Genomic DNA, 11,362 nt, shown 5'->3' with positions numbered 1-11,362 from the left:
GGTCGTGGCCCTGGTAGAGGGAACGGAGACTGAAACCGCTGGCGGCATGCGGGGCCCGGGAGTGGGTTCGGGGCTCTCGGGCGAGCGAGGGTTGTTAGAGCAGGAGGCCGGCGCGGACACGGAGGCGGCGGATCTCCTGCCATTTCTAAAGCCCGGCGTGCGGGCAGAGCTGCAGGCGGTCGCGGCGCAGCACGTGTTGGCGCTCACTGGTTCCGACTCGGGCCGCGCGCTGTTGGCAGGACAGGCAGCGCTGCTGCGGGCTCTTGCCGAGCTTGCGGTGGCTCCGACCCCAGCTCCTTCCCGCGACGCTTCCCGCGCGCTCGTGAACTTGGCTGCTGACCCCGGCCTGCACCGGCAGCTGCTAGCGGCGGACCCGGAGCTGCCTGCCCGCCTGCTGAGCTGCGTGTTGGACCCTCAGTGGCCCTGGGCTGAAGAGGCGGCAGCGGTACTGGCTAATCTGAGCCGCGAGCTGGCGCCGTGTGCTGCGTTGATGGAGAAACTGATGGTCGCTGAGACGGAGCGCCTGGGTCTGGAGCGGCTGGTTAACGCGCTGTGCACGCCCAGCTACAATGTGGCCGCACCCCTGCATTACCTGGGTCCGCTGCTCTCTAACCTTAGCCAGCAGGCGGAGGTGCGTGCTTTTCTGCTGGACCAGGACAGGTGAAGCCCAGATGCCTACGCGGGCCGGGAGGGGGAGTGGAAGTGGACAAGGACAGCAGTGAGTGTGGCCTTCCAACAGGTGCGTGGTCCAGCGGCTGCTGCCTCTTACCCAGTACCCAGACTCCTCGGTGCGGAGGGGAGGAGTGGTGGGAACACTTCGGAATTGCTGCTTCGAGCATGGTGAGTGACAAGGAGGGGATTGGGCCATTGCTGGGTGGAGACAGGTCCCGCAGTATCCAACGGACCAGTTTCTTGATTCCTTTCCTTGTTTCCACCTCCAGGACACCACAAATGGTTGCTCGGGCCCCAAGTTGACATTCTCCCCTTCTTGCTATTGCCCTTGGCTGGGCCTGAGGAGTTCTCCGAGGAAGAAATGGATAGTGAGTGACTTAGGTGGTTGTCTCAGGGTTGTCTAGGCTAAAGGGGAGAGGGAGAAATGTACGGGTCTGGAGTCCTTTCAGAAGCCTTTGTGTGTGGGGGGGGGTTGTTTTACACACACACACACACACACACAGTGAGGCTCACCCAGGCAGAGCATGGCTCAGTGTCCAACACAGCTCCCACCCTCACTCCTAGGGCTGCCTGTTGACCTGCAGTACTTGCCACCAGACAAACAGCGAGAGCCAGATGCTGACATCCGGAAGATGCTCATTGAAGCCATCATGCTGGTGAGCAGGGGTCTGTGATGTTAATGCTCCCTACAAAACATATTAGTATCTGAGGAGTAACCCTTTCCATCTCCCTAGCTGACAGCCACTGCGCCTGGTCGGCAGCAGATACGGGACCAGGGTGCTTACTTGGTCCTTCGAGAGCTACACAACTGGGAGCCAGAGCCCGATGTGCGAATAGCTTGTGAGAAGCTTATCCAGGTGAGCGCAGGGTCAGAAAGGCTAGGGACGCTGTGCCCATAGCTAACGAGCTGCTCACCTGCCTCCTCTGCTTGCAGGTGCTTATTGGTGACGAGCCAGAGGTTGGCATGGACAACCTGCTGGAGGTGCAGGTGCCTGAAGACGTGGAGCGACAGCTGCAACAGCTAGACCAGCAAGAACAGCTAGAGCTTGCTCAAGAGCTAAGAGACAAGGGTGCCCCACGGACTTGAAGCTCCTTTTGCCGAAGTGCCAGCTCCATATCTACCTTTGCCAGGGTTCCTTCAGGGTTCTAGGGTAAACACCCAGTAAATGTTGAGAAGCTCAAGGACACTGCCCATTCCTGTGCTCTACTGCACCCGGCAAGAATGCAGGCTGTTCAGTGCTGACTATTGAGCTGGAGGTGGCCAGGTCCTGTGTCGTAGCTGCTTATATATGAGGCAGGTAGCTGATGGCCACTGGAGCTGTGAGGAGCCTTTTCCTGTTAGGGCTGGACCAAAAACATTGCAAGCCCTGGGCAGCCAGCTAGAGCTTTTCATTCTTGAAGACACTGAAGGATCTGGACATGAGTTGGCTTAGTGGTGCCAACCGTGCTATGAGCCCCAACCTTTGGAGTCCTTTTGCTTTCCTTTGCCCAAGACCCCCTTGAAAGACAAACCACGGGGGCTGGAGAGATGGCTCAGCGGTTAAGAGCATTGCCTGCTCTTCCAAAGGTCCTGAGTTCAATTCCCAGCAACCACATGGTGGCTCACAACCATCTGTAATGAGGTCTGGTGCCCTCTTCTGGCTTTCAGACATACATACAGACAGAATATTGTATACTCAATAAATAAATATATTAAAAAAAAAAAAGACAAATCACACTTGAATTCTAGGATCTTCCTAGGATGCTCTGCCCTTCTAGGCCTGTCTTTGGATCACTGCTGGGTACTGTTTCTCCTTCGCTATCTCTCTTTCTCTGCTCCACCCGTGATACTGGCCCCTGCCTTTAGTCTTTGGTTAGCCTCCTTAGTCCCAGGTTGAATTAGAGTTAGCCATTTAGATAGAATGTGCTCCTCAGTTAGCTTCCTTGAGCAACAGTTGCCTTTCAAGACCTTCCTACTGATCACGCCTTGCCTACCTCTGTAGAGATTCTCCTGGGTGTTCTTGAAGCATTTATTCTTAGACACTCCTACCCCCAATTTATGGAGCCTACTCCCTCTATACAGCCCTTCTTCTTCATTCTGTAGATAACCATGGCAAATCTTGCCCCACTGTGTCCCCCTTTTTGAGGCACAGATCTTGATCCACCTGTGTGAAGCTTTTGTATGCTGTTCCCTCTCAGCAATGGGTCCTCCCAGGTCCCAGGGGCCCATAGTCTTCATGGGAATTTGCAGTGTTCCACTCCATATCTCTGAAGCTGGAAAAATGCTTTATGTGTTGTTATGCCATGGCTCGGTGTTTCATTCATACCATGAGTCTTTCTCCCCATCGTGATGCCCTCCAGCCCTCTGTTAAAGCTTTGATACTCTAGGTACATGTGCTCCCTCTGACCCAGATTCCCAAGGAGGTACCCAGAGGCCACCAGCCCTCCCTGTGTAGATAGCTACATCCTCGGCTCCACAGAAAAACATTTTTATCTGCCCATACCCACCTACCCTCAATTGACCAGATAGTGCCCAGGCATGTTCCTGTTGGGGAATGTGGGGCGTAGAGCGCAGCCACCTGCCATGGTGTGCCATAACCCAAGGCTGGTAAAACCTATTCCTCTGGTACAGGTTTCCAGATGCTGCACAGCTGGGCAAGAGACACTCTCCTTAGAGATGACCTGCCTCTGGAGGTGCTGCAGCTTTTGCTTCTGGTACACCATATCTCCGCGAGGCTCTGTGTTACCAGGGCCTATTGCCGACTGGGAATGCTCCTGTTCTGCAATGGACCAAAGCAGAGGGTCATGTAGAGTGTTAGAGGCACTCCCTGCAGCCCAACAATCACCGGGAGCCATGCCCCACCTGGGGTAGCACCAAGCGTAGAGGACAGTATGTGTTCTGCAGGTAGCAGCCAGCAATGAGCAGCCACCTGCTGTAGGCCCAGGCGTGCACACGGATGCAGCTGAAGCAGCCCTCTGATCAGGTCCCGGCACTCTACAGGGGAGGGCTCACCGCTGGAGCCTGCCAGTAACCCTGACCCACACCCACAACTAACAGAAATGGTGGCAGCTTGAGAGAGAACCTTGCCAATCTGGCAAAGATTCAGGAGCTTCTGCCCACCATCAGAGGGGGACTGAGGCACAGAGAAGGGGTGGGGTATTCTGGACTAGTGCCATATTCTTCAGTAGGATTGCTATCCTTCAGTCCTACCCTCAGCTTCCCAGCATGCAATGTGTGGTATGGTACTTTTCCAGCCGATGGAGTGGGGTGATAGCATTATTCTCTTTGCTGTGGTCCTGGTCTCTGGTTACTCACCAGGCCTGAGCTGGGGCTTGGAAGGAGCATGGAATGGTGTTGCTCACCTGGGGACAGCCCTGGCCTGAAGATGGGACCACGGCGAATCAGTTGCAGCATGCGAGGGGGTTGATGTTCCTTGAAGGGCAGCTTCCCAGACACCATGGCATGGAGGATGATCCCTCTGGGGACGCAGCTTCCTCAGGGTGCTGGCCCTCCTAAGCCCACCCCTGGGTCCTGCCGGGGGTACCTGGGGGTACTTACAGGCTCCACAGATCAGCCTGCTCACCGTTGTACTTCTTGCTCATGAGGATCTCTGGGGCCGTATAGGCCACAGAGCCACAGAAGGTGCTCAGCAGTGAGTTCTTGAGCCCCATGCAGTTGGCAAAGCCAAAATCTGCACACAGTATGCAGGCAGGGCAAGGCAACACAGGTGATGGACAGGACGGGAGAGTGGGTTCAAAAGGGTATCTGTCAGGATGGTGGGGTCTGGGAGGGAGCTCTGAAAGTATGTTACAGAATGAGAGTAAGGGAGAGACCAGGTGGGGCCCCTTGTGGGTGTGGGCTGTAGGTAGGAGCTGACAGTTGGGGCTAGGTCAGAGTTGAGGACAGGAGGAATTAGGAGGTAGGGTCCAGAAGTAAACAGAACTAAGGGAGCCGTGTGGGCTCACCTGTCAGCTTTAGGAAGCCCTGGTCATCCAACAGGATATTTTCACATTTTAAATCCCTGTGGAGAAGGGAATGTGGGGCTGGGCTCAAGTAGGTCAGCAGCTACCCAGGCAGGCAGGTAGGCCAGATGGCGCCCTCACCGGTGCACAATGCCGGCATTGTGGCAGTGGGCCACAGCGCTGACCAGTTGCCAGAACAGCCTTCGGGCCTCTTCTTCCTCTAGCCCTGGGCAGCATCGAAGGTCTGACATGGCATTGATATGCTCCAACAGGTCACCTCGGGCTGCCAACTCCAATACCAGGTAGGAGCGCTGGCTATTCTGGTAGGTCTCGTACAACTGCACCTACCAAACATACACCGTCTTCCTGAGGAAGGCCTGGGTCAAGAGTGTTGGGACTGTTAGGTGTACTCGATCCCAATTATGGGTGAGAATGGGCTCTGTACGCAAGGGCAAAAGGGAGGATTTCCAAGTAGGGAAGGGGAGCCAAGCATGGGTAGAAAGCAGGCGTGGCAAGGACTGTCTTACTATGTTCAGGTGCTTATAGGTGGCATTGAGTGATAAAATCTCACGGGGCAGGAACTTTCTGGAGTACTCCACTGGGGCTTCAGCCGTGGACACAATCTTAATAGCTACCTGAGAAAGGTGGAAAGCAGTCAGCTGTGTAGAAGCTCCTCAGAGGTTAAGAGCGTTGCCTGCTCTTCCAAAGGTCCTGAGTTCAATTCCCAGCAACCACATGGTGGCTCACAACCATCTGTAATGGGGTCTGGTGCCCTCTTCTGGCCTGCAGTCATACACACAGACAGAATATTGTATACATAATAAATAAAATTTAAAAAAAAGAAGCTCCTCAGAATAGGCCCACTGTTCTTTTTTTTTTTTTTTTTTTTTTTTTTTTTTTTTTTNTTTTTTTTTTTTTTTTTTTTTTTTTTTTAGTTTTTCGAGACAGGGTTTCTCTGTAGCTTTGGAGCCTGTCCTAGCACTAGCTCTTGTAGACCAGGCTGGCCTCGAACTCACAGAGATCCGCCTGCTCTGCCTCCCGAGTGCTGGGATTAAAGGCTTGTGCCACCACCACCCAGCCTTTTTTTTTTTTTTAGATTTATTTATTAAGCATATGATGTACTGCTGGCAAGGTGGTTGTCAGCCACCATGTGGTTGCTGGGAATTGAACTCAGGACCTCTGGAAGAGCAGCCAGTACTCTTACCCTCTGAGCCATCTCTCCAGCCCAGGCCCACTGTTCTTTACACACATTGTTGAATCTCTCCCAGTGGCTGGGTGAGCAATATTCTCAAAAGGTGGTGCCAGCCCCACTTTCTTTCTGTCCTGGGCATATGCATGTTTGAGAGATTGGGAAGCAGAACATGGGGAAGCTGAGAAGAAACAGGACCTAGGAGGGAGATCCTATAGAGGAAGCCAGGGTGGGATACCTAAGGAGCCCACAGAGAAGGTGGCAGGCCTCCCTCACCATAGTGTGGTGCTTGCCCCGCAAGTCAGAGAATAGCTTCGGGTTGTGCTTCATGCGCTCACGTGTTGCATAGGCCAGGTAGACCTTGGAGAAAGCACCAGAGCCAATCTTCTTGGAGGAGAGCAGGTAGCCGTTGTCCATGCATTCTCGAACCTGCTCTGTGAAGACCCTCTGATGCAGCTCGCGACGACTGTTGCTTCTCAGAGAGGGCAGGGTGCCACAGAAGGGGACTTGGTGGGCCAGCTTAGGTGGGGGTAGGGACATCTCCAAGGGCCAACTTGTTTCAGAGGGCGGGGACTGGGGAAGCGGGAGGCCAGGTGGGACCCACAGCCCCTTGGAGAAAAGTTCTCTGAAGGCTTATTGAGTTTTAAAGCGAAGAGTGTAGGTTGAGAGGCTCGGGGGAGACAGCTCTGGACTGATTAGAGAGTGAAGACTCCAAGGAACTGGGTATAGGTTCTAAAATAGAAGGTTCTAGAGATGCATCTGCATTGTGCCCTCAAAGTTACTGAGACCTTACATGTCGAGGCTATCTTACTGGATTGGCCCTATCTAATGCTGTACTCCCCTTCTGTGGGGTGAGAACTCACATGAAGGGTTAGCACCAGGACGAGGCTTTTGTGGGCCACTTTACATGTAATTGAATATAAAAGACCTTTAAGGATTTATTTTCATTTATTTATTTATTTTACACACCAACCAATTTCCCATCCCTCCACTCCTTCTATTCCCTCCACCACCTCCCTTTTCAACCCCCATCCCCAGTACACTCCTCTATCTTCATTTAGAAAGGGTAAGGCCTTCCATGGGAGTCAACAAAACATGGCATAACGAGTTGAGGCTGGACCAAGCTCCTATCCCTTGAGTCAAGGCTGGGCGAGGCATCCCACTATAGGAAATATGTTCCAAAGAGCCAACTTATCCATCAAGGGACAGGTACTGGCCCCACTGCTAAGGGCCCCACAAACAGACCAAGCTGCACAACTGTCACCCAGATGCAGAGGGCCTAGGTCAGTCCGATGCCAGCTCCCACAAGCTCAGATCAGCTGTCTCTGTGGGTTTCCCAGTCATGATCTTGACCCCCCCCTTGCTCATATAATCCCTCCTCCCTCTCTTCATCTGGACTCCCAGAGCTCAGTCAGGTATTGACTGTAGATCTCTGCACCTGCTTCCATCAGTTACTGGATGAAGGCGCTCTGATGACAATTAGGGTAGTCACCAATCTGATTACCGGGGATGGTCAGTTCAGGCACCTTCTCCATTATTGCTAGGAGTCAGCAGGGGTCATCCTTGTGGGTTACTGGGAGTTTCCCTGGCACCAAGTTTCTCCCTTACCCCATAATGGCCCCCTCTATCAAGATACCGCTTTTATTACTCTTCCCCTCCGTCCTGCCCTCAACTCGACCATCCTGATCCCTCATGTTCCCATTCCCTTATCCCCTTCCCTCTGTTCCCCCTGCCTCCAGTTTACCCAAGAGATCTCATCTATTTCCTTTTCCCAGGGAGATCCATGTGTCCTTCTTAGGGTCCTCCTTGTTACCTATATTTTTACTATTTTTAAGTGTGTGTGAGTGTGTGTGTGTGTGTGTGTGTGTGACAGAGAGAGACCCCACAGAGTTTTGTATCTCCTGGAGCTGGAGTTTTAGGGGGTTGTTTTTCTTTGGGCCACCTGATAACGGGTGCTAGAAACCAAACTTGGGTCCCCTGCAAAAGCAGTATGTGTTCCTAATTGCTGAGCCATTTCTCCAGCCACAATACATCCTTTATTAAAGAAGTCAGGAGGGAGTTGGGTGGCGGCGGCACTCTGTCAAGCAATTCAATTGAGCAGAGGCAGGTGGATCTCTAATTTGAGGCCAGCTTGGTCTACAGAGCAAGTTCCAGGACAGGTAGAGAAACCCTGTCTCGAGAAAACAAGCTTTGGAAGGGTTAAGTCTTCTAAGGATATAAAGAGGTCAAAAGAAATCAACCACTGTTTCATTCTTTGAGGGGGTGCCAAGGTCACAGAGTCAGAAGTGATGAGAGTCCAGTCCAGGATCCTCTATCCTGGTCTTCCTCTACTGGATTTTGATTTTTGACCCAGGCCAGACCTGCTGCAGGACGCCTATCTCCTAGGTCTCTCTTCAGATTTGAATACATCTTCAGGGCAAGCACAGCCACCACCTCAGACCACTCCCTCAGAGCATGGCATCTACCATCACTTCTCTTTTGTTCTGACGTCCAGAGTCGCAGCTGACTACTTAGCATGCGCCATGTGCCAGTTGCTATTCTAAGTCATCATTTTAGCTGCATCTCTCTGATCATGTCTGATTCCCTGAACACACTTCTGTGTGTTGTCTTTTTCTTTGGGCCGCCAGTTCACACAAATAATGAAATTATCAATTAATTATGAAAGCTTGGCCTTAGCGTAGGTTTGTTCTGCTAGCTCTTATTTTTTTGAGACAGAGTTTCCCTGTAGCTTTGGAACATGTCCTGGAACTAGCTCTTGTGGACCAGGTTGGCCTCGAACTCAGAGAACTGCTTTCCTCTGCCTCCCAGTGCTGGGATTAATGGTGTGCGCCACCACCGCCTGTCTTCCACTGACTCTTATAACAAATTAACCTGCTTTTATTAATCTATATTTTACCATGTAGCTTTTTACCTTTTTTCATTCTGTGTATCTGACTCCATGTCTCATTGGTGTCTCCTCTGGGCCTCAATTGTCTCCTTCTCTTCCTTTATCTCCCTGGAAATCCAGCCTTTATCTCCTCCCTAGCTATTGGCTGTTCAGCTTTTTTATTACACCAATCACAGCAAATACATTTTCACACACTGAACAAATATCCCACAGCAGAAGTGCTAGAGGTAGTTCAGACCCAGGATTTCAAATCTGAGTGCAATGAAACAGTACATATTTTAAAAAAGATGATGAAATTGAAGCCAAGTGCGAGATCTCTGCTGTGAGCTAGAGGGACCAGCATATTGTCCTGAGAGTATTCATCAAGGCCTGGACTATTGTAGAAGTCTAATGAGACCTGGAGACTGGTGTCTTCCTGCTCTGAAACCTGTAGCCGGATGTGCAGGCCTTGACTATAAGGCTTTGGAATAGCCAAGCCTGAACTGTCAGATTTATTTTTTCATCCTTGTTATCCTGTGAATTTTTGGAATGAATGGCTCATAGCTTCCATCCTTGTCTTGGAAAGAAAAGCAATATTGAAAATATGCACACAGTAACTGTCCTCTGGTTAATCTGGAGTTTAGGTAAAAGGAGATTGTTTCTGGGTTTTACTACAGGTTAGCATTCCAGGAGTTGAGAAGGCTGTGGGTATATGCGCCATTGGGTGAGGATGGTTGTAGGTGAGTGGCATTACTTCTAGAGAACAAAAGGAAAACACGACAACTCTGTCGAGGCCACCAGTGCCATTGAGCTGCTGCTGTCTACTCAGAGCCCCTCCCCTTCCTGGCTCTCACTTAGGCCAGAACCCAAATGGAAGCTAGCAACTATCTGTCTTTTTTCCCCTTTGGTTTTTCGAGACAGGGTTCTCTGTGTAGCCCTGGCTGTCCTGGAACTTTCTCTGTAGACCAGGCTGGCCTCAAACTCACAGAGATGCACCTGCCTCTGCCTCCCCAGTGCTGGGATTAAAGGCGTGAACCACCACCACCTGGCAAGATTTTATTCTTAATTGTACATGTGTGTGTGTGGGGGGGGGGGGTATGTGCACTTTAGTGTGCATGCCCGTGGAGCTTAGAAGCTTTGATTTCTTCTGGAGCTGAAGTTTCAGCTGGTTGTGAGCTGCCCAGTGTGGGAGAGAGGAGAATGTGCTCTTCACTGCTGAGCCACCTCTCCAGTCCCTTTGCATTGTCTTTGTCCTCTTTATCTGCACTTAGTAGCCCATCAACTCCACTGAGTTATGTAGCGAGCTGCGTGGTGTCACACCTGATGGAGATGTATAATCAACTCCTGAGATGGTTAAGGCCTGACCTATGCTATGATCACGCAATGATTATCAGCTGCCTGCATATGCGTGAACCTATGGGCAGTGCCCACCTGGCAGTTCAGGATTGGCAGCCCATGCCTACTTAAGGGCTGGGAGAGGTTTGCCCAGAGAGAGAGGAGAGAGGAGAGAGAGAGGAGAAAAGAAAAGGAGAAAAGGAGAGAGGGTAAAAGAGAGATACAATTGTTTAAAAAGGTCCTGAATAAAAACTGCAGTGAGAAGAGCTCCGGTGGTCGCGTCATCCTTGCAGGACGAGGGTGGCTGTGACAGAGTTACTCAATACCACATGTACTGGGCCTTATGCTGAATGATAACAGTAAAAATTAAGTTGTGATCACGCTGGGCAGTTTGTGTGGTTGGGGAGGGAAAAGTGACCACTGTGGCTGTGGAGGGGCATGTTGGGCTGTTGCCATGGCAATGCCAATGCAAGGCTTTTCAGGCTGGAGAGTGAGTTGTCCAGGTGTGAGCTTGGAGAAGACCTCCTTCCTTGGCAGTTACCCTAGTTTGTCCCTTCTATTTTCTGGCATCTTCCTAGACCATGACCCCATCTGCAGAATGCTCCCCTCTCGTGCCCATATATATCCTGTCGTTCTTTCTTAGGCTCCATCCTCACAACAGAAATAGATTCAAGTCCCTCCCACTATAGGAAAAGACTATCAGGTCTCAGTGTTTGCCTCAGAACCCTCAGCCAGCTGCCCTCCAGGACCCTGTCCAACCACAGCTTGATTTCCACTTCTCACATATGCTGTCAGGCCTGGGTAACGTAATCGCGAACTGCTTCCTTTTTCTCAACGGGCTGTTTTGGTTCTTTTGCTCACGACTTTCTTTTGTTTACACACATCTGTGTGATTTCAGCCTCTGGTTCTTTGCAGGTACTCCAGTCTTCCTGGCATATTCCTCCCCCAACTCTCCCAGAAGAAGCCCTTCCCACCTTTGCTTTCTTGGCACCAAGACCAAACCCCTTCACAGTAGATCCTATCTCCTGTAGTATGTCTTACTATTCGTTTCCTTGCTTATCCCCCGCTCCTCTTTCCAGGCTTAGAGGCTTTGGTTTCACCTGGAGCTGGACATTACAGCTAGTTGTGAGCTGCCCAGGGGCTGAGATATGATCATTTTAATTCCCAAGGTCCTGTTGATATGTTGGCTACGTACCTCTGATAGGCACGGGGATATGTACTGTTTGTTTGTCTGTGAATTAGGCGTTTTAGGTATTTTTTAGGTGTTTCGAATATGACAATACGTGGTGTGTGCCCAGAACAGCTGTTGCTGCCCCTCCCCTCCCCGCCCCTCCCCTCCCCGCCCCTCCCCTCCCCTC

At 51.4% G+C, this 11,362-nt stretch overlaps 2 protein-coding genes across 2 annotated transcripts; one reads left to right on the top strand and one right to left on the bottom strand.

Annotated features, from left to right (window-relative positions):
• Positions 1-2,852, top strand: Hgh1 (HGH1 homolog). The gene is made up of 6 exons (XM_050145361.1): positions 1-660; positions 740-840; positions 942-1,040; positions 1,237-1,328; positions 1,407-1,529; positions 1,607-2,852. Exons 1-6 carry the CDS (start codon positions 47-49, stop codon positions 1,757-1,759), a joined length of 1,182 nt encoding a protein of 393 aa, XP_050001318.1. The 5' UTR covers positions 1-46; the 3' UTR covers positions 1,760-2,852.
• Positions 2,853-3,266: 414 nt separating this feature from the next.
• Positions 3,267-6,343, bottom strand: LOC126503465 (testis-specific serine/threonine-protein kinase 5-like). Its single transcript, XM_050145175.1, is given in 9 exon segments — positions 3,267-3,366; positions 3,368-3,431; positions 3,515-3,646; positions 4,015-4,130; positions 4,211-4,343; positions 4,618-4,673; positions 4,756-4,958; positions 5,142-5,249; positions 6,080-6,343. Coding segments are annotated over 9 exon segments (1,176 nt in total).
• Positions 6,344-11,362: the final 5,019 nt, after the last annotated feature.

Source organism: Alexandromys fortis, unplaced genomic scaffold (assembly GCF_014885135.2).
Source record: "Alexandromys fortis isolate MF-2015 unplaced genomic scaffold, M_Fortis_MF-2015_v1.1 scaffold_2_1_26212458, whole genome shotgun sequence".
In the NCBI taxonomy this organism is placed as follows: Eukaryota; Metazoa; Chordata; class Mammalia; order Rodentia; family Cricetidae; genus Alexandromys; species Alexandromys fortis.
Note: the sequence above shows the minus strand (reverse complement) of the source record. Positions and strands in the feature narration are given on the sequence as shown.

Bases quoted from the DNA above. Each gene is read 5' to 3' on its own strand.
- Hgh1 (XM_050145361.1), top strand. From the start codon at position 47: ATGCGGGGCCCGGGAGTGGGTTCGGGGCTCTCGGGCGAGCGAGGGTTG. The intron at 661-739 runs GTGAAGCCCAGA...GCCTTCCAACAG, and splicing joins TTTCTGCTGGACCAGGACAG to GTGCGTGGTCCAGCGGCTGC. The intron at 841-941 runs GTGAGTGACAAG...TTCCACCTCCAG, and splicing joins GAATTGCTGCTTCGAGCATG to GACACCACAAATGGTTGCTC.